Source organism: Ochotona curzoniae, unplaced genomic scaffold, assembly GCF_017591425.1.
Source record: "Ochotona curzoniae isolate NIBS_2020 unplaced genomic scaffold, NIBS_Ocur_1.0 contig_3190, whole genome shotgun sequence".
Classification (NCBI taxonomy): domain Eukaryota; kingdom Metazoa; phylum Chordata; class Mammalia; order Lagomorpha; family Ochotonidae; genus Ochotona; species Ochotona curzoniae.
The window spans coordinates 1,939,990-1,965,813 of NW_024465751.1; the positions used below are offsets into that span (position 1 = coordinate 1,939,990).

Sequence of the window (25,824 nt, forward strand, 5' to 3'; positions counted from 1 at the left end):
CCTGTAGGTGTCTGTACCTGTCACCCCTTGGGGGTGAAGTTTCCAAGGAGCCACTTCCCTCCACAGCCTCCCCTCCCAGGTGCCTCTCGGCACTTGGCCAGTTGAAACACTGTTGTGCATTTGTTTCCGTAGGGCTGGAGAGTGACTTCCTGGCTGTGTTGAGTGATTACCCGTCTCCTGACATCAGCCCCCCAATATTTCGGCGTGGGGAGAAGCTGCGAGTGATATCTGAGTGAGTTCATCTTGTGCAAATTTAACACCCTCAAAAGCAGCTGAAGCCAATCTGGGGGGAATAATGAAGCTTTAACTTCAGTTGGCTATTGAGAGTACGTAGAAGCCAACTTCCGCTTCACCCACCACATGGGTGATGAGATGCCACCTGCCAGTGCCAACAAAGAAATTAACCACAGGGTTTGAGAATGCAGCCACTGATGTGCAAAAAGTATTGCCTTTCTGCCTCTTGAGCCTGACTGAAAACATGCTGAATAACAAAACCAAACCAAACATAAAGGTCCCCTTATTTACATGTCCACTGGTGTGGCCCCATGCAGCCATGCTGGCTAGACTTCAGGGCACTCAGCAATATGGGAAATGATGTTGATTTTACAAAGTCTCTTACTTGCAACCTACAGAGAGAACATCATTTGGTGCCACTATATGGGATGGTTTATCAGTTGATCCGGAGCTGATGATGCCCTGCTGGATACACACATTCTGTAAACTAGATATTTTTAGTTGGAGCAATTCTGGTCACCATGGTCAAGGGCAGTTCTTGGAAGATAGCTGTGCACACTGTGAGTCACTTCAATTGCTGTGTCTGTGCCTCTGCTGCTCTGTTGCTGACTGACATACCTGCTCCTGTCTGTTCTTATTCCTGCAGCGAAGGGGGTTGGTGGAAAGCCATTTCACTCAGCACTGGCCGTGAGAGTTACATTCCTGGAATATGCGTGGCTAGGGTTTACCACGGGTGAGTACATTTCTCACATAGATGTGTTAGAATGCGATATTTATGACTGGTGGTTCACAGAGAGGTTCCAATATGCTACTGAGGATGGCAATAAAGGCATTGAGTTTAGAGCAGAAGTTCCTACTTCACCCTACACCCATGAGTCAACATGAGACCTGTGCTAATTAACTTCTCCTTTCTGGGGACTCAATTTCCCCATCAGTAAAATGGAAGAAGTCAGGCTTGCAGCTCTACCATGGCACATTTGACTCGCAGCTCTACCAAGCTGTACCTGGCACACAGCTCTACCATGCTGTACCCAGCCATAGCTTACTTTCCTCCACGGCCAGATAAAGATCCCAACAGAGAATAATAGGTGTGATTATATGAACCCATGGATATAGGTGTGAGGAAGCTGGGACAGCAGCAAAGCCGGGAGTACAGGAAGCACTCAGTCAACGTCGGCTGTGTTCTCTACAGTTCCACATCTTGAACCACAGAGACTGCTTAACTGCCACAACTGCTTAAGGGCCCAAAGTGGCAGAGGCAAACAGGAAGAGAAGCACACAGTCTAGAGTCAGGCTTGGCAGATGCAAAAATAGCACCTTGCCTTCTCCTGTGGCTGTGTAGGCGTTGTGGGCTCCTGGGCTCTGGGGCTCCCCTTCTTCCATGGAAAACCTCCCTAACTTCATTGAGCCTTCATCTCCAGCTAAGAGGAAAGGGGGTGGGAGAAAGAAGTGCCACTTTCACGCCTGGCAACTGACACCTGCACAGCCCGAGGATGACACATATAATGAGGCAAAGCTACCCACCCGGACACACCTTGAAGGCTGGAACTGTCGCCCTGTATTTCAGCATTGAGGATTTAAACTCTGAGCCCTTGACACCCTTTCTGGGCTCAGGATGGTGGCAGCAGGGAGAGAGTGGGGCCACAGACTCTCCTGGACTGGCTGCTTGTCATGGGTCCTTACTCCTTTCGTCTAGGACCTTCGTGATGAAGATGTGAAACTAAAATTGTCAGGATTTGTGACCAATGGGAATCCAAGCGAGTGCAAACTGATCTTTCAGGGCTACTAGTCTCATAGCCACAACATCATTCTTCAACACACAGGAGGGACAGGTCAAGGATGGGTTGTCCCAGCATAAGGCACACCAGCTTCAACTGTGCCGTGACCGACGTGGTTACTCACACAGACCACTACATCATCTCTGACCCTCAGCAGCCTACTCTCTGGGAGAGACAGTGTCAACTGCCTGAGAGCGCCCAGATGAGGACTCTATCTTAAGTGCTTACCAGGGGAGGTGACCCTGGGTTACCATTCATGCATGGCCCTTGACATTGTTTTATTGCTTTTGTCTTAAGTGGAATGTGATGGAAGGATGTGAACACATCAATGCTTACTGCATACACTGAAATAATTAATGCACCATGCACTGTGAAGAACTGAAGAAACTGTTGACCTATTTGACTGAGTGATACATCATCAAGATCTTCACAAGAAACTGTCACAGTGATCATTGCACAAATGAGGGGAAGCCACCTTGTGCTTCAGGAGCACTCAGCGCCTACTTGTCCAACTTGCACCTGGGCCATGGTGGAAGGGAATGGCCACACAACAGGGCAGGGCCAACAGTCACCATGGCACACAGGGACTGGGCGTATGGCAGAGAAGCCAGGGCTCACCCACTGAGATGCAGGGTCTCTTACACAGCAGTGCACACCTGCTCCCTCAGACACATCAGCCAGCATAGCATCTCCTTCTCCACTGAGATGCAGGGTCTCTTACACAGCAGTGCACACCTGCTCCCTCAGACACATCAGCCAGCATAGCATCTCCTTCTCCACTGAGATGCAGGGTCTCTTACACAGCAGTGCACACCTGCTCCCTCAGACACATCAGCCAGCATAGCATCTCCTTCTCCACTGAGAATTGACAGCGTGATCTGAAGATGAGCAGGGACTTCTCTTGGGAACAGATGCCTTGTGCGCAGAATGGCTTGCTAAGAGCATTCAGGTTGCTGGGCTGCCTGAGGGCAGGTGGAAAACTGGGCTATAGCATTATACTTGCTTTTCCTAACTAAGCATATATGAAGAACAGCACCCTGAACACAAAGCCACAGCCCCGTAAGAACAGACATGGCCCTGCCGTGTGAGAGTGTGGCAGGAGGGATACTGAGTAGATGACCCGAGAGATGCACGTTACATGAAGTGCTCCCAACAGGAGTGCTAGAATGTGCTGCAGTACGCGTCAGTCACAACGCCAGGAGTGCAGATGCCCCGTGTTCCCTGAAGAGCTGGATGAGGGGCAGGTTATGCCTTACAGTGTCATGATCCGGTGGTACATCTGGCATGAAATAGGAACTAGGGGAATACTATTTGGAGGATTCAAACTTTACCCCATTTCTCCAATTCTAGAAGCTTCCGATCATCTGGGCCTGAATTTCAGATTCATTCTGACTTGCACAGGGCCTGACTATTTGCGGAGGGCCAGGGGAGTGGTTAGACATACTCAGGATGCTCACTGCTTCCTTCCTGCTTCCCAGATGGCTGTTTGAGGGGCTGGGCAGAGACAAGGCTGAGGAGCTGCTGCAGCTGCCAGACACGAAGATGGGCTCATTCATGATCAGAGAAAGCGAGACGAAGAAAGGTGAGTGTCTGTTCCCAACTGGCTCATCACAGAGCTGCCTTCCCCTTCCTGTCATTGCTGTGGTCAATGTCCTGAGGACCCCACACTGGGGGGAGCCAGGGGAGCCTCGGGGACTAGAAACAAGGACTGGCACCCTGCCTGGGCACAGCCCTGGGCACTGACAAGGCATTGGATCTTGCTGTCTTCCTGCTACAGAGCCTTCTGGCAGCTGAGAACCCAAGTGAATGCCAGGAATGGACAGTGTGCTGGACAGATAGATGCTGCTGGAGGCCTGGCTGGGCCCCTGTAATGGCCTGCTAGAGCTGAGCTCTCCCATCTGTGCAATGGAAGGAAAATCCTCCCTGTGACAATGCAGTGAGATTCGAATGTCTTGCCATGTGTGTGGGCTCTTGCCACACAGGAAGCCTGCCATGGGAGGCCCCTCTATGTTCCCCATGAGGCAGCTCAGACGCAGGGCCCCCGGTGCTCACACATCCCTGCCATCTGCACTGCCACTGCTTCCCAGGCCCACACAAGCAGGATTAGCAGGGGCTCTTTGTTAAACAAAGTCTCAGGCCTTCAATTTCAGTCCCATGAATGACTAAGCCCTCACCCCTGCGTCCCTTATCTATAACCTGGGTTACCAAGAAAAAAAGAGCTGAGTTCCATGCCTGTCCTGGGTGTAAGAAGGGCTTAAACTCCTAGAACACAGAGGCACTACAACTTGCCCTGACTAAACCATAGCAATAAAAAGACATTTCCAATAAATGCAGAAGATGCTGGTAAGCTCTGAGCTTGCATCACAGACACACACACGCACACACACACATGCACACACACGCACACACGCACAGACACACGCACACACGCACGTGCACACATGCGCACACGCACACACGCACACACGCACATGCACACACGCACACACACACACGCACGCACACACGCACACACATACAGTTCTATGAGAAGAGTGCCTGCTGTGCTACTACTAGAACTGTCACCCACACACCAGAGCCTGCATCGGGAAAGCAGGAACGTGGGGTCTCAGAAACTTCTAAAATAGGGAGATCAAGAGTAAGGCAGAGGCAAAACAGCATGTGTGTGTCCCCGGGATCCCCACAGCAACACACTCCTAAGCTGGCATGAACAAAGGGAGGCAAAATGCTGTACGGGTGCCACAGTTAGTCTAAAAATGGACATGTCGTCAGGCATCTGCAGTGGGGCTGTGCTGGGAGTGGCAAGTCGCTCCCCCGGGTATGCAAAGTTCTGATGATTTTTCTACTTGCTACCCTTGACTTGCTCACCATACTTCCAGTTCCCGTTGACATGGCGGGAAGTCACGCACTGGGGTGAGACTGGGGGCAGGCCTAGAGCTCAGCTAGGCACACCCCTCAGAAGATTCTAGACAGGGACTTCAGGGAGTTCATGGAAAGAGATATCAAGACAGCGTTATTTTGATGCAAAACCAAAATGTAATCTTCAGAAAGTTCATGAAGACACTACACATGAATTTCAAGAGGTCTTTGCAGAACAGTCAGCTTAGGTCGAATCCCCTCTACACAAGCCTGCAGTAGTGTCTTGGCAGGAAGCCCCACCCAGGCTTCCCTTCCCATGCTGAGTACCTCTGGGTCTTACTCTTGGGGCTCCTGTTTCCTCATTAGTAAGGCACCTGGAAATAACACTTCCAGAGGTCTTACTGAGAACTGACAGAGATGTTGCCTAGCAATAGCTCAGCCCGCTTCCCCATTGTTCGGACAACTAGGATTCTCTTTCCCCTCTTGTGGGCTCATGAGTGTTTTCCAGTTCCAACGCCCCCAGAAGACGCAGCAAGCACAATCCTCAAACATGACCCAAGTTCAATCCTCCCAGTTTCTCTTGGGGAAGTTGAGGCTCAGACAGACACTGGCACGTGGCTGAGGTTCTTCTTTCTCTAGCTGATCTGGTCCTAAGACGCTAATAGGGAAACCATACACCACCATTCACATGCCTCTTGAGGATGCCTTGAAACACATCTTAGCCACTACTTGCTTCCCGTCTCAGAAGACCAAGCTGGAGTTAGAGGGACTAGGCACCAGGAAAGGAGGTGTAATCATGAGAAACTCTCCCTGAATGTATGGTGTCACGGCAAGGATAGGATGGACAAAGAAGATGGCAGTGGTGACATCATGCAGAAACTGGATCTCCAGGCTGCAATCCAATTATGTGCATTGAATTTGTCTGAAGGAGTTGCAAAACATTTACCTCAAAAGGCAAAGAGGGGGTGAGTGCAGCAGTTAAGATTCTGCTTGGGGTTCCAGTGTCCCATTCCTGAGTGCCGGGTTTAAGTCCCATCTCTACTTCCAATCAGAGCCTCCCAGGAGGCGGCAGGTGAGGGCCCAAGTAGTTGGATTCCTGCCACTCATGCGGGAGACCTGGGCTGAGTTCCTGCTTCCTGGCTTGGGTCTGGCTCAGCTCCAGCTGTTGCAGGCATTTAGGGAAAATGAAAACAGATGTTAGATCTTTGTCTGTCCTACAAACAAGAAGGAAGAACAGGGACAGGAAAATGCAAATGAGGGAGGAAGGAGGGTCAGGCCTATGCACTTGGGAGACCCCCGAGGAATGCACATTGCTACAACAACACACTCTGCAACCTCTAACTGGAAAGCTCAGTGGTAGTGGAAGCCAGGGGGCCAGGTCCCAGGGTCCCTGGAGTACCCCAGGTGAGCAACTCTCTCTGTGTCCCTGGTGTCGGGCTAGCTGGGGGCTGCTTTTGGGTGGGGACATGAGGGAACCGCTGACCTGTGCTCTGTCTCTGCAGGTTTTTACTCGCTGTCGGTGAGGCACAGGCAGGTGAAGCATTACCGCATCTTCCGCTTGCCAAACAACTGGTACTACATTTCCCCGCGACTCACCTTCCAGTGCCTGGAGGACCTGGTGAACCACTACTCCGGTAAGAGCCGCTCAGAGCAGACCAGGCAGGCAGCTCCCAACTACCTACCCTGGGCTGCCCTCAGGCAGGCCTGCACCTAGCTCACCCCTATACACCCCTGGGAGACTCCTGCTCTCTGTCCATTCCACCTGTTAGGTACACTGCCTTTTTGTTCACCCAGGACAAAATTTCAGGCTGCCTATGTGTGCCTTTCCCCAAACCTCGGACATGTCAAGTGCACCATTTCAAACCCATCCTCTTCTTGGCTGAATGAAGGACACAGAGCAAGCTCCTATCTTGGCAACCACAAGCAGGTTGCACTTCCTGCCTGTGGCAGGCCCTACATTTGGGAGACTGCAATGTAACTCATCTCCCCTTTTCCTGTTATGGCCAGTAGCCGTCCAGTGACCAGCACCTTTCCTAACCCCTGGTGTTGGCCTAGATAATCCTGTACTAGTCTGTGCTGCCCACCAGTTCTGAAGACTCGGGATTGCAGTTTACTTTTTGTGAGTCTTTCTTGCACCCAAGGCTGGGTCCAGACTGCCCCAAGCTGACAAAGGTATGATATTTATGCGGGAAAGGCACAGCAGAGTCACAGGGAGAGAATGGAGGTGGGTCTGCAGAAGGCTTGGGAGCCAGCTCTAGATGGAACGCCATTCCCCCAGAAAAGCAGTCAGTGCTGAGTACTGGGCTAAGTTTCCAGAAATTGGCTGGGAAGCGCTTGCTGCTCAGGGTTGATGTCCAGGGTCCCAGGTCCCTGCTGGGTGAGCTCAGGATGGGTCCCTGCTTTCTTGTGCTGCAATGAGGCACATGCGCATTGCTTCTGTCTCCAGGGAATGCTGAGGACTCACAAGAGGGAGCACAGGAAAGGACCACGCAGGGTCATGGGCAGGGAATCATTCATGCCCACCGGCTGTCTTCATCTTTCCCTGGGGCAGGACTTCCTCGTCCCCCACCCCACCACACCTCCTCTTCCAGGTCAAAGCAGGAAAAGCAGCAGGCACATCCACTCCTCTCAGGCTCGGGCTGCAGACCTTACACTCCTGTGGGAATTTGCTCTTTAGGCTCCGGGGTCATGGCCTGAAGGCACCGAGGGCATTTCAAGGAAGAAGCAGTCCCCATAGTATTGAACTGTCACCGCTGCCTTGCGAGCCACAGCAGATGAGGAAGGAGCTCTAGGTGTAGACAGAGGCAGGGCCAGTTGGGGTCGAGGTATGTGAGACCTGACCAACTGACACCAGGGCGTGGTGCTCCACTCACGGAGGGTGGGGGCCCAACACACAGGTCCTGTGACATGTTCAGCCCAGCCTGACATGCACCGAACACAAAAGAAACGATTATAGAAATGGCTCCCGTGATACCGGAAATCCTGGCAGCTAGCTAAGAATGAAAGAGGAAGGGAGTCCTGGAAACAGCCCATTTCTCCTGGGTCTGAGCAAAGGCTGTTTGTGGTATTTGGCTTTTAATATCAATCATCAGAGTAATGTGGAGACCAGAAGTTTTGCATAGACAAAAGTAAACATGAGAAGGATGCTGCCCCAGCCAAGCTCTTAGAGCAGGCCCAGCCATTGGAGGCCAGGCCCAGAATGCCTGTGTCCACCTGGGCTGTTTAGCTGAGCAGGGCATCTATCTGATCTTCAGGCAGAGCTTGTGCCTCTCAGCAAGCAGGCCCTAGCCATTGTGTCACTCAGAGTGTCGTGGTCATCTGTTGACCTCCTGACCATGACTGAAGTTGGTCTGAAGACCTCAAGTGCAGGATCCCAAAATAGAAACAGCAGTCAGTGCTACCCCCAGAAACCCTTCCTGCAGGCACTGAATCCAAGCGGCTGGACCCTGGGCCGCTCTGGCTCATGACTCAGGCCTGCAGGTTGATTTCGGTCCTTGTCCTTGGGACTCTGGGGAAATTGCTCTCCTCTTGGAACATTACTTGCTCCATCTAGAAAATGGGGCTTAGTTGCTTCTTTGCAGCATTGGTGCACAGAAAAACCTGGGGGCCTAAGGACGGTTAGGTGCATGGTGTTAGTGAGAGAACAGGGGTAGCAGGGCACATGAGACCTAGGATGTGGCTCAAAGGACAAAGGGAAGCAGGTCAAGGTACCCTGGTGCATCAAGACCAAGACACACTGTGGGGTCTCCCTTGTCCTCTTTTCTTGATTCCAAGTCAATGAAATGGGCTTCTATCACATTCCTCTGTCCCTGAGCAAGTGACTTGTCACTGGGTGTCTCAGTTTCTTCCATCCCCAAATGGTTCTAGAAAATTCAATCTGCACTAAGTAAATGTAGGGCCTCAATGAGATGAAGGGCTGGGGTTGGCTCAGTACTTGGCTTATGCTGCCAGTGCATAGTGCATGGCACCTGTGCTGCAGGCTACATGGTTTCCTGTCCAAAGTCTTGGTCTGTCCAAGGTGGGATGGCCAACAGTGTGCTCTTGCCATGCTGTAGCCACAGCTGCATCGGTCAGTCTGTGCATCTCTAATCTGCCTCATATCCTAACCCAGGAAGCTCTTTCAATTTCCAGCCATGACAGGCAAATTGTTTTAGATTCATATCCAATTACGCTTCCCTCTGACCTCATGGTGTTGCCTCAGCTTTCTCCCCACATGCCCCAGGTGGGTGGATGTTTGAGTCCACAGGGAAAGGCCCTCTGTACCTACAGAATGAGGCACCATTGTCCACTGGGCTGACAGTCTCTTTCTGCTGTTTGGGAGGTGGAGGCAATCTAAGGTGGGGTCCTGTCTAAAAGCAGGTGATGGACCACTCCAAGATGGCAGCAGGGACTAGGGTTCTGCCCTGCTGGAGACCAGGGCATCCCACCTCTGCTGCTGTTTCACCTCTGGCTCTGCATCGGACAGGGGAAGCCCCGGGGTGCTCAGGCTGAACGAGATGGTACAGCCTCTTCCCTCCTTCTCTGCGTCTTCCACACTCCCGTGCCTCTTTCACTATTACCTCCCTTGCCAGCCATTGTCCTTACCCCCTTCTTCCTTGCTCATCCCCTTTTATCTTCCTTATTTCCTTCACGTTGGTTGGCCCATCTGGCTGAGGCTCATCCACGAGGTGAGGAACTAGGAAAGGCTGCCGTTGTTGTTTCTTGTAACATCACATTGCAAGGGAGGAAGCAAGGTTCAGAGAGGTTTAGGGTTGTTCACCATCAGGGGCACGGAGCTCTCTTGGGGTAGAGTAACACTTCTCAAACAGCAGGGTGGCCTCACTCAGGCTTGCCTGCCATGCTTCATGCCCACCTGGGCTCGGTGTCCCTATGCTAAGCACCAGGATGTTGGGGCAGTGTCCTGCACTCCGTGCCGGCTGTGGCTTCCCCAGAGTCCCTGGCTCACTGCTTTCTTCCTCAGAGGTGGCTGATGGTTTGTGCTGTGTGCTGACTACGCCCTGCCTGACACAAAGTACAGTTGCCCCGCCCACCAGAGCCGCCAGCTCGCCGGTCACCTTGCGCCAGAAGACTTTTGATTGGAAGCAGGTGTCCAGGTGAGATGTGTGTGTGTGTGTGTGTGTGTCCCCACCCTATGAACGTGGGAACACGAAATAGAATGTGAGGCTGGCACATGCATACCGTGGCCAGTGTCCCCTAGGGGTAGGCGCCCCAGCAGGTGCCAACCAAGTCCCTCAGCTTCTGCCAGTGACTGTGGGAGTCCCCATGCAGTGCTGGTAGGGAATATTTTCTCACTTCACTTCAGCTTCTTCTAATGGGTAGACTCCCAGAGAGTAGCACATTAGTAAATGTTGCATAAATTTGTTGTTGAAATGCCGCTTAGAGAGTCCAAGCAGACTAGCAAAGCCCTAAGGTGGTATCGTTTATTATAAGGAAAAACAACCTTTTTGTTTCATTTTGTTTATCTTATCATTGGCTCTTACATGTGCAGGGCTATTTAGTTTGTGGCTCTTGGGTTATGTTAGTAAGCGACTATTAACCCAGACACATCACTGGCACAGTCAAAGCTCACTAGAGATCAGAATTCCCTGTGAGAGGCACAGCCCACTGCTCCTTGTACACACGATAGAGAGAGATGCGTTTGTGTTGGAAGGTGGAGCCGTGTGAAGGTTTGGAGGCTCACAGGCACCAAGTGCTTTGCCCCAGGTCACACTGCTCACTACTGTAAGAACTGGAGAACAGTAAGTCTGCAGCATACTAAGCTCACTGTCTTGTTCTCCATCTCTCCCCTCTCTCCATGCCCTCCTTTTTCTCCCAACCTGCAGGCTGCAGGAGGATGCTGAGGGGACAGGGAACCCCCTCGGGGTGGACGAGTCCCTTTTCAGCTATGGCCTGCGGGAGAGTATCGCCTCCTATCTGTCCCTAACCAGCGATGACAGCACCCCCTTCGACCGGAAGAAGAAAAGTGTTTCCCTGATGTACAGTGGCAGCAAGAGGAAGAGCTCCTTCTTCTCTTCAACACCATACTTTGAGGACTAGCTGGGGAGCAGCCAGCCAGCCATGAGGCATGGCGGTTCCAACTGTTGCCCAGTGTCCTGCCCCAACTAGGGTGCCTGAGGCTCTGGAGCTGAGAGAGGCCCCTTGGGAACTCAAACTCTCCTCCTCTTTGTCCACGCTGTGACCACAAGGACCTGGGGTCTGATGAGTGTTGTGACTCTTGATGGCCCAAGGCCGGGTACGTGCACATGGTGAAGATGGGCAGGACAAAGATTCACGCAAGCACAGGAATCTGGCCCGTTCTACAGGAAACTGTCCATTGATCACACTCCGGGGACACTGGAAAGTCTGAGACGAAGACTGACCAAGAGCTGTGCCTGGTGGGTGGTTCGGGTTTGTAGATGGGTTCCTGCATGGAACTTTGTAACCCAGGGGATGTCATCTTTCATGTGAAGGGCACTCCGTGATACTAAACACTAGCCCAAAGGACTTACTGGCTTGAATCAGGAGATGCCTTGGCAGGCTTGGTGGAAGTCAGGTGGCCTCTGTGATGCTGAGAGGGCCAAGCATATGGGAGAAAGGGGGCAGGTGGTGGGGAAGACCCCAACATGGCAGGAACTGCACAGGCTTCTGAGATGTCCCCAGTTATTAAGAGTTCCTCTGGATTGCTGGGATTGTTGCTGCATCAAGGCATCTATTATTCATCCTTAACTGTCTGAAGAGGCACCATGTTAAGTCCCTGTGCAAGGTGTCAGTCCCCCCCACCCCCCCAAAAAAGAACAAGTCATCCCAGCTTCTAGTGCAGCTGTAGACAAGGGGGAAAGTGTCCAGGCCAGTTATGTGACAAAGATTCCTCCCATCCAAATCATGCCAGGCATGGAGGAAGGGAGCAGGGTTCTGCAGAAACCATGACCCGCCTTCCCCTGTATCCTGGGGCTGATGGGTGGGGAAGTGCCTGCTGTGGTGCCTTCTGCCCTGTGCCAGCATTCCTTGGATCTGAGCTAGAGTATGCAGCCATGCCTTCCCAGCAGGCCACAGGGACTTATGTAGGGAGACATGTGTGGTCTTTTCAATAGTCAGAGAAGGCTGCTTCAAAAGGATCCCCCAGCATGTGGGAGATGAACACAATCTGGGGACTGCCTCCCACCTCCAGACTGGAGGCCGACCCCAGTTGTCTGGGGACACAGCCCCCCACCATGAGACCAGGGGCTTACCCAAGCTGCCTGCATGGTGTCTTAGCGCCTTATTTTCCGTTGCAACAAATCTGATTGGAATGCTGGGGGAGCACTCCGCTGGGAGGTAGAGGTGGGGAGACTTCTCAGTGGGAAGCATTATGCTGTATTAAATCCTGTATTTATTCCTGATGAAAAATAAACTTATTATGTATTTAAACCTTGAAAAATGGACAGAGCATCTGGGTTGAGATGGACCAATGGTTCAATAGCCCTGAGGGTTGGGATTCTCCAGTCAAGGCCAACTGCACAGAGGCAAAAAGAGCCAGCAGAGGAGACCCAGATGCAAGGCTTGCCCTTTGGAAGAGCAGAAGGCAGGTAGGAGCTGAGAGGATGTCTTATCGCCCTGGACAGCAGGTGGAGGGGCTGGAGGAACAGCAAAGCCTTAGTACCTGCTAGATTCTTGTCCACAACCCCTGTGATACCAGTCTAGTCCTTCTCCCCATACGGCCCTGGGATGTACTATCTTACAGGCTCTGCTCTAGGAGCTGAGGCTGCGACAGTGCAGGTCAGAGGAGGTCTCTGACAGAGGGAGATAACAGCACCAAGAAACCAAAGGCTGTCCCACAAGAGGGCATGGGATAGGAACTGGCAGGGTCCCATCCGAGGGTGCTCAGGAGGGCCTTCGAGGGAGGGAGAGAGGAAGGGAGCGAGGCAATACTTGAGCAGAGGTCTGAGAGGCACATGGAAAGCAGCCATGAGGTGGTGCGGGAGGTGTGCGGGAACCGTCCGGGCACTTTGTAGGCAAAGCAAGAGTTCAGGCACAGAGTGTGTGGCGACAGGCATGGCCAGGGCTGACAGAGGAGACAGCCCAGTCCTGCAGGGGAGGGGTGGGAGTGGGGTCTACTCTGGAAGCCCTCAGGAAGCTGTGCAGGGCAGCGGGGTCTTTCTCACCCACTGGATACAACAGCTGCCCTGTGGGAGATGAGGTGTGAGAATCTGCCTCTGCATTGTCTTCTTGACGCAGTCTTACAGCTAAGGGTGTAGAGAATTTGAAGACAAAGCTGTGAGAAAAATGAACAAAAGGAAAACGTATGCCATATTTTGAAGCAAAATGAAATTGAAGAGGGAAACCATTCCATAGGAAACAGGAGAGCCATTTTAGAAGCAACCATAGATTATGACAACACAATGATTATCATCTGTGCTAAAATCAACAGTTTCAAAATGCATGAAACAATTACTATAGAAAGAAATGGCTCTACAGGTTTGGAGATTTTAATGCACCAGTAGCTGAAACTGATGGATTAAGCAAAGGAATCTAAATAAACAGATTTTGGTAACACTAAGTGATTTTTACGCTCACTAATGGGGAAGCCATTCGATCACAGAAGTCCTGAGGAATGTCACAGTCAGCTACATCCTAGTTATGCTTCCCGGCACAAATGAAAGAAAATCAGATAAAGCTTGAGGGGCTGTAGCTCATAAAATCGTAGAGAGTTGGCTGATTGAAATATGACATTGACCAAAGAAAGAAAGAACTCGTGAAGTCAGCTGCCAACTCAAGAAGCTGAAAGAATAAGGAAAAAGCAGGAGAGAGTGATAGAGGGAAGAGGTTTGGGGGAGGCCATCAGTGAAGCAGAGTTTTCAACACACAGCCCAGACAGGCTAAGAACAGTAAGGTGACAGTACTAGTGAAACACAAACAGGTGTGATCACGTATGGCAAAGGTGGAACAAAAGCAGCCGCGTGTGGGTGTGTTCCTAACAGCCTGCAAGACAGGGTGCCTGAAGTCCTGAGCCAGCCTGGGGCCCCTCCCCTGCCTGTGCATCCTCTCTGTGCCATTGGGAACCCACTTTCTCCTCCTCCTCACCCACGGTGAGCATCCCTGACTGGACCCTGCAGAAGAAAAAGATGAGGACCAGGCCGTAAGGAGGAGCATGGAGACACCCAAAGAAACCAGGGTCCTGAGCAACCTGGAGACACATGGACGCTTCTCACCTTGGGAACAATACCAGAAAGAAAAAAGAGAGATACTTTACTCTGTAAACCATGTAAGTGGTAGGTCTCTTTGTCACCACAACTGAATATTTTTGCTCCAACAATCATAGCTATAACCCTGCCTTTGTTTGCAGAGGATGAGCTATCTTCATTGAAAATTCAGATGAACCAACAGGTCAGATTTCAGAAGTGATGAGAGCTCAGCCAGTTGCTAAACCAACTTACTTGTGAAGAAACATGCAGCAATTTGCTAAACCAGACTATTCCCCCAAGCTAGAAAGCACAATACAAACTGAGTCACCATTCACAAAAGCAGCCAAGTGACATGAGGTTAGCTTCCCAAAGCTATATGTGCAAGTGCTCCAAACTCTAGGAATAGACTCAAGGAAGCAAAAATAGCTTGGTTATGGAGCTAACCTGACGCAAGGCTGAACATCAGAACATACATTTTTTTCTACAATTAAATGAAAAAAATCAACAAAGCTAATCCTTATATCTCCAGAAGAAATATTAGAAAAAGAATAAGTTTATTCAAAGACTAAACTTATTCTCATAGCCTATGCCTATCTCAGGAAATTTTGAGAAAAATAAGCCTCAAGGAGCTGCCCACCCTATGAGGACTGTTACCCAAACAAGAAAAAGTAGTGCTTTGATCCCAAACCACCCTCCTCCATGTCACTCTCACAGGGCAGGGTCTTGGGCGCCCTTAATGAACCAGTGCTCCCTAAGTGTTAAGGAAGCGCCAGGAAAATTAAGCTTCTGTACAGTGGCAAGCTACTCTTGGCAGAACTGAGATGAGAAATGTCATAACAATACCAAACATATAAAATAAGACAGAATTCTTTCCTGAAGCGACATACTATATAGTTCAAATGTGGTTTGGCCCAGTCAAGAGTGTATTGGCATATCGCTGTTAATGTGATGGCCGGAGGTGAGGGGGACTTTGGGGTTTCTGGGCCATGGGAGCTCCTTCCTCATGAAGGAAGTTCCCAGGAAAAGGTGTGGTTATCGTCAGACTGGGTGCTACACCCAGACACCACTCCCCTGCCTCTGCTTACACAGCATCTTACCTTCTGCTTTTGTGCCATAGGTGGGGCAGGCCTAAGGTTGGCACAGGAAGCTGAACAGATGTCACTGCCCTGACCTTAACCTTAACCTTGCTCAACCCCCACATGTAAATCTCTTGTCTTCCTGTGGAGTACCAACTCACTGACACTGTTACAACCATAGAACATAGACTGAGATAAGAAATGTCCTCACTGAGGTGCCATTTCCTCTGCTCTGTGAGACAGGGGAAGCGCAGGGCATCTCATCTCGGCTGAGTTCCGAGGGTCCAGGAACCTTCCAGGTGCACATTGAGTATTCTGCCCACAGCACAGAGACCCCAAGGCCCAGGAGAAGGAATGGTATTTGCAAGGAACACTGACACCAATAAGCCCCAAATGTGGGATTCAAGCAGGAATCGAGGTAGAAGGGGGGCAGAAAAGCTGACCTTGAGGCCAACTAATGAGGTCAGGGGTTCACCCGGAGGAATGTGGAACTGAAGTAGAGTCCAAGGATGGCAAAGGTCTCTGAGTCCGATCACACAGGTCATGACATGACACCTCTGTCTTATCTGCGTTGTGTGTGCCACAGGTCATCTTTCTCCTCCATCCCAGCCCCCAGGGAAGAGAAAACCTTCTGGGATGTGCTTTGGTTCACAGTGCCTTCCTTGGCCAGGGAGTATCTTAAGGCAGGGCTACCTGATTGGAAGCTTGGCTTCTGTTCCTATACCTGGAGACCCCAAAGAAGCCCAAAGTCTCGAAGAAGCAGTTTCATGGAGTGGACAAACATGGATTTAAGTTCTGCCCTATGCCATTTGGCTGGCTGTGAAGCCTCCCTGCCACTCAGACTTCCTACCTCTAGACAGAAAACAAAATGGCAACCCCATGTCTGTTAACATGAGAATCTGGGAGATGAGATATGAAAAGTGCTTTGTGGCTCCAAATGTGCTAAACAAATACAGATGAGTAATCACCACCGTAGGAATTTCTTTTAACTGATGTTGCAACAGCTCTTGCCTCCAGGATTTTCAGACTTCAAATTCTACTCCTGAATAAACTGCCAACTGACATTCACTCCCCAAACATCTGCTGGTGAAGAGCACATTTAATAACCGCTAATATATTGAAGTATTTTCGTCCTCTCAATCCCAAGTAATTTCACATGCGTCCCAGGGGCTGCTGGGAGCAGTTGGAAACGCTGCTTCCAAATGACTCAAACAGACGGGAGGATTTATTTTTAAATACACTGCCATTTGTTAAAACAGATTAGTTTTTGAAATTCCCCTAACACCTAAACCCTGAAAAAAGAATAATCTGCCTTCTGGGTCTTTTGGAAGACAGTGTTGGCATCTTCTGGGTCCTGGTGAGTGTCTTGTTACTGAGAAAACTCTGGAGAAATCCCCCCAGGATCAACTCACAGAAGGTGCAACACCACACACTGGAAGATGTTGGTACGCAAGCTTCCGGCCACTAAGATGGGCCCACTTCAGAGCGACAGATGGAAAACCACCAGAACCAAAGAATAAGAAACTCAAGATGAGAGTGGGTGGGAGGAAGCTGGAATGTCTAACCACTGCCCTGTTAATGTGCTCATTTGCTGTCGGCTTGGCCCATGTTAGTTGCAGAGCATCTCCTTACCATTCGATTGCTGTATGTATGAGGTCCCTGGGACCCTGTGCAGAACAAGGCATGCTGGTCCCTGCCTTGCTGCTCTTTAAAGTCTTGTGGTCGAGGCAGCCATGGCACTAAGGGTAATCATTTACCAATGGAAAGCATTACAGAGCATAGAAGAACAGACAACAGAAGCTCTGAGATGAAAGTCTAGAAGACTTCCCTAAAGGACAAGCAATTGGGCAGGTGTTAGGATGTGGGTGCAGCTAAAGCATGCTCCCAAAGTCTCAGGTATCTGGAGTTTGGGGCTCAGAGTGGCAATGTGAGAGGTGGTGGGGCATCCAGGAGGGCCCAGTGAGGGACACGTGTGATGGATGTCACTTTTGGGAGATTGGGTATTCATGGGGCTCCAAGTTGGTGCTCCAAAGAAAACTGTCACAAAGGAAGGAGATGGACCCCTTTCCCACTCTGACCTGTCCCACCAAATGTTCTCTTCCTCTGTCTGCTGAGACATTGTACACCACAAGGTCTTCCTCAGAGCCCTGTCAGTCAATGCCATGCTCTGAGCTGAGTAATCCTAGTGTCCTTCTGTGCTGCCAACCTCGGGTATTCTGCTTTAATTCCAAAAGATGGATCAGTATCTCTAACAAAGAGGAGAAAAAGAGAAAAGTCTCCCATAAAAAGAAAGCTCCTTATACATGGGACAGCAAAAAGTCAATGGAAAAAATATATATAGTATGAAAAAAATATATAGTATAAACATGCATACAGTATGAAAAACTAACACATGGGTTTAAAATTTAAAAAAAAAAGTTTGCACCAAGATAAACTCATCTTTTAATTCCATTACTTTTTGAAATACTCTTCTATGAGACACAACACAGTATGGATTTCAATATTCAGGAGAGGTTTCCGTGGCTGAAGGAGAGAGATGGAAAGGCAGGTGGTACTATTTTCTGTTAGGAATTGTAACAATGCTGATCTTGTGTAAGCCAAGCTCAAGTGAAGACACTTTTACCACCTTACAATCGAGTGTTTGGATCCCAAAAGTTGTGCATCTATACGGTTTTGGAATTGCTACCAAGTGAAGAAGAACTTCAGTTCATGCTGTTGGTCCCAAGGGTTCTCCCTCTTTCCTCAATTTAGGTTGCTTTTCAGTGTCTGAATTGTTTCCTTGACTTCCCATGATGCCTCTCTTTTACCTTCATATTCTACCCTGCCCAATCAGCATCTTCTTTAACATGCAGGTGCAGTTTCTTACTTCCTTAACAAACCCTTTGGAAGCAGACCAATGTTCACGGCAGTACCATTCACAATAGCCAAACAGTGGACACAACCCAAATTGTCATCAGCCAATGACTGCATGCAACAAGCATGCTCTATATGCTTGATGGACTTTTCAGAATGGAATAAAGCCTGGAGAAGAAAGGAGATTTTGATCCGTGCTACTCCAGGCATGAACCCTGAAGACATTCATGCTAGACACAGGTTAAATACTGTATGCGTTCACTTACATTATGTACCTGGAATCAGCAGATTCAGAGTCAGGAAGTTCATGGGCTGTGGGAATCGGGAGAATGGAAAGCCAAACTTTCTCTACGGGATAAGCGGGTTGCTATGGCAACAATGCTGATGATTGCACAGCTCACTGCCACTGAATCGGACACTCGGAGATAGTAAAAATCCCAAACTGGAAACACAATTGTGAGTTCTGTCACTTGAGCAATGAGCCCCTCTGTTTTCAGGGTAAAACTCCAAGCTGCCTGAGGCAGCTGGACATCTCTGTGCCTATGCTCTGCTGGTCAGCAGGACCCTGACCTGCAGCCTTTCTCTCTCACCAGGACTCTGCACAGCCTCTCCAGGGAGGGCTGCTTCCATACCCGCACCTTCTCCTACACGCGCTGGGACCTTCTCCTTTAACCACTCTCATTTAAATCACCTGCTTTAAGTGCTTGTCATCCCCACACCTCCTCACCCCTCAGTAACTAAACACTTCCCAAGCCTGGCAGCATGTATCACTCATCATGACTTACTAGAATCTAGCATGGCGCATCTGACACAAATTTCAAGCTCAATAACATTAGAAGCTAATCAAAGGCAGAACAAGAAACACTGAAGTTTAACGCAATGGCTAGCCACATTACTTTTTCCGTCATGACCATTGTCCTCATCAGTATCATCACATTATCACCATTATTGTCACTATCACCACCATCATTACCACCATTATCATTACCATTATCACTATCATCATCATCAATTAGCAAGCCCTGTAGACAATCCAACAGAATCCTGAGTAATGAGTTCTAGTCTTTGCCTCTAATTATTGACAAAGGAGATAAATAATGGTTCAGGCCACCAAATCCTAATGAGGTACTTGCAGGAAACAGATATTCCAACATCTAGGAGTTCTCTCATTTTAGACCCAATGAATGGTGGCCAAGGGAGGCACCGGAATCCTGGAGTCACAGAACCTGGAAGGGCAATCCTAAGCAGAAGTCACAGGCCAAAGGCTAAGGGAAAACCCAGCTGTTACAGCCAACCAGCCTCAAGAGGCAGCAGAGACAACAGATCTCCCCAAACCTGCAAGGACGCCCAAGGGAGCGCCTGTGACTCACCATGAGCAGAGCCCTCTGGAAGAGTCTGGAGTTTGTGATCCCAGTTGTGAAGAGATGGATGCTGGCCACCTCAGCCCCGCCACGGTCTGCTGCCAGGGATACGCGCTGAGGGTCCCCGCCAAATGCACTGATGTGAGTCTGCACCCATGTCAGGGCTGCAACCTGGTCCAGCAGTCCCCAGTTGCCCGTCACTTCACCAGACCCTTCGAAAAATAGGAAAGTCTTATTGTGATTTTGCAACTTTGGATTTAATGATCCAGGTAGAGTCTATACCAAGTTCATAGCTTCTGCAGAAGCCCCAGGCTCTTGTCCCGCCAGGCCAACACCACAGGGTTCCAAACGTGGCCAAGAGACAATGAGAAGAATGTGACTTCCTAACTCATACACATACAGGAGTGAACTCCAGCTGCAGCCCTTGCTAGCTAAGAGAGCTTAGCCACGTCCCTCCACCTCTCTGGGCCTCTGCTTTCTTACTGGCTGACCAGGGCAGCTGCTGTGACAGGTGTGAGATCACAGACACGCATGTTCAGTTGTGCCAAGCAGCTTAGCACAGGTGGGAAGCATACAGGTCTTTGCTCCTGTACAGATGACTCTCCATGAGAATAGCCAGCCCAGAGTAGAACCTACTGTTTCATCTACCGTGGCCTTCAAAGGTGTGTCACTAAACCCATCTCCACGCCCTTTCTCATGAAGTTCAATCATGAATTAATGAAATGCTTTAGACATAGGAAGAATGCAGCATGACTGTTCTCCTTGGATTCTTAGCACACTCCAGGCCCACCCGCCTTCCCTTTCCACTCACTTGTCCTTAATCACACCTTCAAACACCAGCCCTCACTCTGGTCTGAGCTGAAGTCCACACGCTTTCTGGTGTGCCAGGAGACCTCAGCAGATTCTATGTGGTAGGAACATCTCTGGTATATATTAGACCATTCCCCAAGCTCCGGATTCCTCACAGCTCTCCACCATGCACCACAGCTATAGTGAACAGGACTCATTCCTAGCAAGAAACTGTTGAGGAATACTTTCCTTAGTTCCCAATAGAAAAAAAAATGGTACCCTGGTCCTCCCAGTTCGCACTCATCAAGCCGATGAGAGCACCGGCTAATGAGTCTTCCAGAATTTTTTCAAGCACTGTTCATGTTCTGCGTCTGCTGAAGCCATTCATTGGCACAACATGATCCTTGCTATGAACTTTTCTAGAATGTGTGTGCATGTTCCAATTGCCAGGATGGACATTTGTTTTTCCTCCAAGGTATTGGGCAACCCAAGAGAGCAGGGTACCAGCTGAGCAGACCCAAGTCCTACAGATTTGGGAAGTGACATTCACAGTCTGAATTTCCAGTAACAACTAGTGAAGGTATCTCCTTGCCTCTATCTTTCTGTCGGTCAGCATCCCATCACTTGTCAAGTTGGGATACAGGCACCCACTAGCTCCCTGACTATCTGGCTGGTTCTCAACTGCCCATTCTATTTCCTCAACCATTAGTAAAGTCCAGCCTTGTCAGTGGGTATCAATGGGAGGCAACCAACATGCTGCCAAGTGCCATGTGAGCCCTGAGCAATCACTTACAGCTGTTGGGCTTCAACTTTTCCAGTCTGTAAAATGGGGATATGACCAGTACCTGCTTCTTTTGGCTGCTATGTTAATTAAACTAATTAACATTTGTAAACAGCGTGGAACCCCTCCCCCCCGGAACAAGGCATTCAAGAGAACTTTTTTCCCTAAATAGGGTGAGGCAAGCTTAGTTCTAACAGCCTGTCAGCAAGGCCCTGAGCAGGGCCAGGCCTACTGTCAGCAGCAGGAGGAGCGGTAGCCCTCCCTCGGGCAGGGGCCCAGTGCCTGCTCCTGTGCTCAGCCAGCCTAACAGACTTTCTGGGGGCAGGAGAAGGGAATGTGGTGCTGAGAGCCACAGGGACCATGAGGTCATGGCCATGTGTGGTTACCGGTGGCTTTCCAGCTTCCTGGCCTGCTGTCTGGTGCGCTGGCCAAAGCACACTTCCTCTGTTCCTGCTCTGGCACGCCTGCTGCACACCCCTCCCCCTCTGTCCTGTGTGCCACTGCCCCTGCAGCCACCATGCTTTGCCAGAGAAGAACAATCCCTGGGTGCTGATGCTCTCGGGGTCTGTCTCCATGGTACCATCCCGGCCTGGGGGCGTGGCCTGGTCCCCCATCTCATTACCCACGCCTTCACTTCCTTTCCAGTTGCCCTTGTCAACAGGAGCAAGCTGCCTTGAAATCCTGGGCTTGTCTCCCAGAGAGCACAGGTCTGTTCAGGCAGTCCAAGACCCACAAGGAGATATTGTGTGGATCTCACGCTGCTGGGACCTGGAGGCAGCTGTGTGCCATCACCTGCCTCAGAAAAATGGGGACCATTCTGGTCCCAGGGCCAGCTCGTGCTCTTGTCTTCCCACACATCAGCTCTTTGTAGCTTTACTGCAGAGGGATAGCTGTGATGTGACTGGGAAAGGGAGGAAAAGAGATAGGAAGGGAGGGGAGGAGAGGGATGGGAAGAGGAAAGAGAGGAGGGGTAAGGAAGGGGATGGGGAAGAAGGAAAGATGAGGAGAGGAGACAGGATGGTAGAGCCATACAGGGTAAGGTGGGGAGCGAATAAGTGAGGAGAGGGAAGGCTGGACCCGGGACATTGAAGGCCCACAGAGCAAAGCCACTGCACTTAGACACTGTCCTGCTCAGAAGCAGAACCTGACACTGAGGCAGGCTCCCAGGGCAGCCCAGCTCTTTCCAAATGTAGGTTTGGAGCCATGCTTTTCAACTGTTCAGAAGGAAACGGCGAGGGAGTGCTAGGTGGTGCATGTAAGGGGGCATGGAACATACTGCTTGGGCCAGTGTGAGGGTGTGCACAGGACATTGCATTTTTTGGCTAAAACCATGGAATGAAAGACAGGACAAGAGATCCCTGATGCCAACTCTGCACTTCAGGGGCCAGTGCAGGATCAGTTAGGTTCCCAGAATGACAAAGGAGTCCCCCTGATTCTGGGGGCAGTAGCAGGGGAGGCTGAAGGGGCACAGGGAGCACATGGGAGCTCTGTGCCTTTTGCTCAGCTTCTTGGAAACTGAAAACTACTCTAAATCATATATATACAGAAAAGCAGAGGGCTGCATCTTGGTCCTAGGCTGCTGGCAGGGATAAGTGCAGTTGGAGTCCTCCACCAGGGTGTCCTCCTGGCTGCACATCCCTATGTCTTATGGCTTCCATACCCTCTGCACAGCCTGGTCTGTGGCAGTCCAGGGCCGGCCCATGGGCACTTCGGGAGCCTGTTTCTGTGCTCCATGGCTCTGCTGCTGCTCTCCCCACTGTCGCTGTCCCTGGGCCTTGGCTTCTGTCTTGATTTGGCAAGGATGCTACCCACAGTACTTCCTTTCCTGGGCTGCTTCTCAGGGCAGCGCGGTGGCAGAGCTGAGACCTCAGAAACTCAGGGAGGTCAGCTCAGAGCCACATGACTGAGAAATGAGACGTCCAAAGGGCCTACCTAGCCATGTGAGGAGCAAGCTGCAGAAAGGCCTGCCACTGTCTGCCTTCTGGGACAGGGCTCAGAGAGCTCTTTTACCACATCAAGCCTTTTTGCTACGGAAGGGACACATGGTGCTGGCTGCAGCAAGGCACTCTGCAAGCCTCATTTCCCTTCTCCCTGGTTGATGGTTTTTCAATTGAGCAACATGAACAGCAGCATTGGTACAAATCAGAAGAGGGGTTCCATGTGCAAGCTCCCATTGTTTCTCCATCATCCACCCTCATTAGCAGCCAAAATGAGTTTCACCAAAGACATAGGAGCTTTCAATAAAATGGCCTCCCTACAGGAATGGGCAGATGACAAACAGAAACTCACTCTCTTCCAGCTAGAATTGCTCCAAGCTAGAAGAAGGTCAACCTTGGCTGGGAGAACTTCCCCAGAGCCTGGTAAGGAGGGGCGCTGAATTCCAGCGACTCTTTAGAGAAGTGAGCTACTAGAATCATAAATCCTTGTGTTTCAGGAAAAGGAAGTCCAGCAGAACCCTCCTGAAAAGTGAGCTTGCCTATGAAAACTCCTTTGCACTTGGTTTGTGTCTCACCATCACCCAAGGCCTGTGGAATAGAGAGGGGAGCATGAGAGAGAAAGCTGCGGATTTGGTCCCCAAGAGCACCTGACCCTGTAATGGGAACGATGCTATCTGTCCATCATCCACATCTCCCATGCTGGCCTTGGGCTACATTGCACCTTAGTATACTGCCTGTCCCATGGAACACTGGAGGGCCCCATACCACCTGAAGCTCATGCTGAGTGGTCCACCCACTCCTTGCGCCCTGGTAGTCATGCAGGATGCCTGTCTAGTCACACAAACCAGAACTGTCCATCATTCTGACCATGCTGCCTCCACCCGCCCATCCTAACTTAGCACATAAGATATTCAAGGATGTAATGAGATCCTTGGGAAGTAGGGAGGGTGCTCAGCCCCTTCCTATGAGGGCTTTAAAATCTACTAATGTTTCTAAAATTGTTTGCGAGGTATCACATATTCTCTCACTCAAGTCCCACGGACACTTTGGAAACTGAGTAGAGTGCTAATCACCCATTTTGCAGAGGAGAAAACTGAGACTGGCGTAAAGGAAGGGCATAGCCGGTTGATGGCAGAGCTGCCCTTCAATCCTCAGATTCCAAGGCAGTGCTCCTGGCCTCTGAGGCTGCTACCAGGTGCCTCCCCGACCTCGCTGGCTGCTGGAGGTACAGAAAGATGCAGCTCGGTCAACCCAAGGCTTGTCTGCCCTGGCAGGCAGTGGGGATGACAGGAGGCAGGATGGTGTTCATGAGGGAGGTTGAGGGTGTGTGGGTGGGTGGGGGGATGGCTGTGACGGTGTAGTCCTTGATCTGAGACACATCGCCTCCCTGTGCATGGAAGAGCTATAGTCATTTCTTACAGCTTTCTGGAGACAGGCAGCTCCCAATGAGCCTGCTCTGCCATTTCCAAACCTTATGACCTTGAGCATGTTTCTAACCTCTTCGGGCCCTCGGTTCTCTGCCCCTCTCCCCAGGCCCCCGCATCCCCAACATCAGATAGAATTCATGATGCAGTTGGAACAGCGACAGACACATGTCACGCCGTGAAAGACAGCTGCTATCCTCCTGTGTGGGCGTCAGTCCTGCTGTAGGCTCTGGGGACTGCGCTAGAATGCGCTCTGTGAGAAGCTCTGCTGCAGGAGTTGGTAGCCCAGAAAGGGCGGCACACTTAACACTCACAGAGCCACCCTCAGTCAAGGGACCCAGCCAACAGCACAGCTCACCAGAACTCAAGAAGCCAAAGACGCCCACGCGGTAGCCAGCAGTGACCACGATAAAGTTGCCGACGGCAGCAAGGAAGGAGCCATCGATCGCTGGCTGCCCTTCTCCCTCCATGGTGTTGTGAAAGAAGACAAGGACGGCTGCATTGGGTCCCTGTGGGGTTGGAGAATTAGAGGGGCTTGAGGCTGATCCCACTTATCCACAGGAGTGTGGCAAGGGCAGCTTTCCCTGCCAGCAGCCAGCTTCCCAGCCCATTCAGCCAGCTCCTCCCATCAGCTCTGCCTTGGAGAACACAGGGGTGCAGGTGTAGGCTGAACTGCAGCACCTCAGATTTCAGGCCGATGTCCTGACCCCCACACCGTGGTCTGGAGGTTTGGTCCTATGATTCTCTGTGTGATGATGTTGGGAGTGGTGGCCTTTTGAGAGGTGGAGACCTGGGGAAGGCCTTTGCAAAAGATTAGGGAGTATTTGCAGGACCCCCGGCTTAATTCTTACTGAGAGCTGTGATAGAAGGTGTAAACAGTCTTTGTCCAGCTCTTTGGCTTCATGTCTGGCCATGTGATTGCTTCCTATCAACTTCACTCCTGCCTAATGTCATCCACCAAGATGCCACACCTAAGGGACTTTGGACAAAGACAGGGACAGAGGGCTGATTGCAAGAAGGCACAGGGAGACACATGTCCACCAGGCAGTGAGAGAGCCTTGGGAGCAACCACACCTGCGACCCTCAGTCATGGTCCTACAGCTGCCAGAACTGTGAGACAGCAAGCTACCGCCATTTCCTAGACCTTGCTTCACAGCTAGGGGACCCAGATCCTGCACAAGGGGGGGCCTGGTTCCTGCTCTGTGGAGTGAACATGTGGCAGGGATAGTTGCTCCCTCCAGGCTTGGGGCCCAGCTCCCTCCAGGCTTGGGGCCCAGCTCACAATGCCACATGGTGTCACATGGTCCCCCAGCAACAAGGACTGACCCATGCTGGGTTGCAGAAGAGTGTTCTGGGTCCTCAGGGACTCCTGTCAGCTGGCGTCTCCTTGCCAGTAACCCTCTCATAGCTGTATGTAGCTGCAGCTTACAGGCCCCACAGTTAGAATCCACTTGTGTTGATTATTTAGTCCCCAAGCAACTCCTCAAGGTTGGTGTGTTCTTATCTTTCCCATTTTACAAACAAGGAGGAGACAGTAACTTAAAGGATGCCAGGTGGCTCATCTGGGATTACACAGGAAGAGGGAAGTAGTA

At 50.8% G+C, this 25,824-nt stretch overlaps 2 protein-coding genes across 5 annotated transcripts in view; one reads left to right on the top strand and one right to left on the bottom strand.

Moving 5' to 3' along the window:
* Positions 1 to 12,267, top strand: part of SLA (Src like adaptor) — a 30,265-nt gene extending 17,998 nt beyond the window's left edge. For 3 of the 4 annotated variants that reach the window (XM_040979255.1, XM_040979254.1, XM_040979253.1), the window contains 6 exons: positions 133 to 232; positions 881 to 967; positions 3,491 to 3,594; positions 6,374 to 6,505; positions 9,832 to 9,964; positions 10,694 to 12,267. In XM_040979255.1, the coding sequence (XP_040835189.1) occupies positions 133 to 232; positions 881 to 967; positions 3,491 to 3,594; positions 6,374 to 6,505; positions 9,832 to 9,964; positions 10,694 to 10,907 (770 nt within the window). In that variant the 3' untranslated portion in view covers positions 10,908 to 12,267. The remainder of the gene's footprint in view (positions 1 to 132; positions 233 to 880; positions 968 to 3,490; positions 3,595 to 6,373; positions 6,506 to 9,831; positions 9,965 to 10,693) is intronic. The other variant, XM_040979256.1, reaches the window with a different exon arrangement.
* Positions 1 to 25,824, bottom strand: part of TG (thyroglobulin) — a 202,992-nt gene that overhangs the window by 61,101 nt on the left and 116,067 nt on the right. Inside the window, exons 40-41 of the mRNA XM_040979252.1 lie at positions 24,591 to 24,741; positions 19,311 to 19,513 (exon numbers count right to left, since the gene is read on the bottom strand). Of these exons, the coding sequence (XP_040835186.1) occupies positions 19,311 to 19,513; positions 24,591 to 24,741 (354 nt within the window). The remainder of the gene's footprint in view (positions 1 to 19,310; positions 19,514 to 24,590; positions 24,742 to 25,824) is intronic.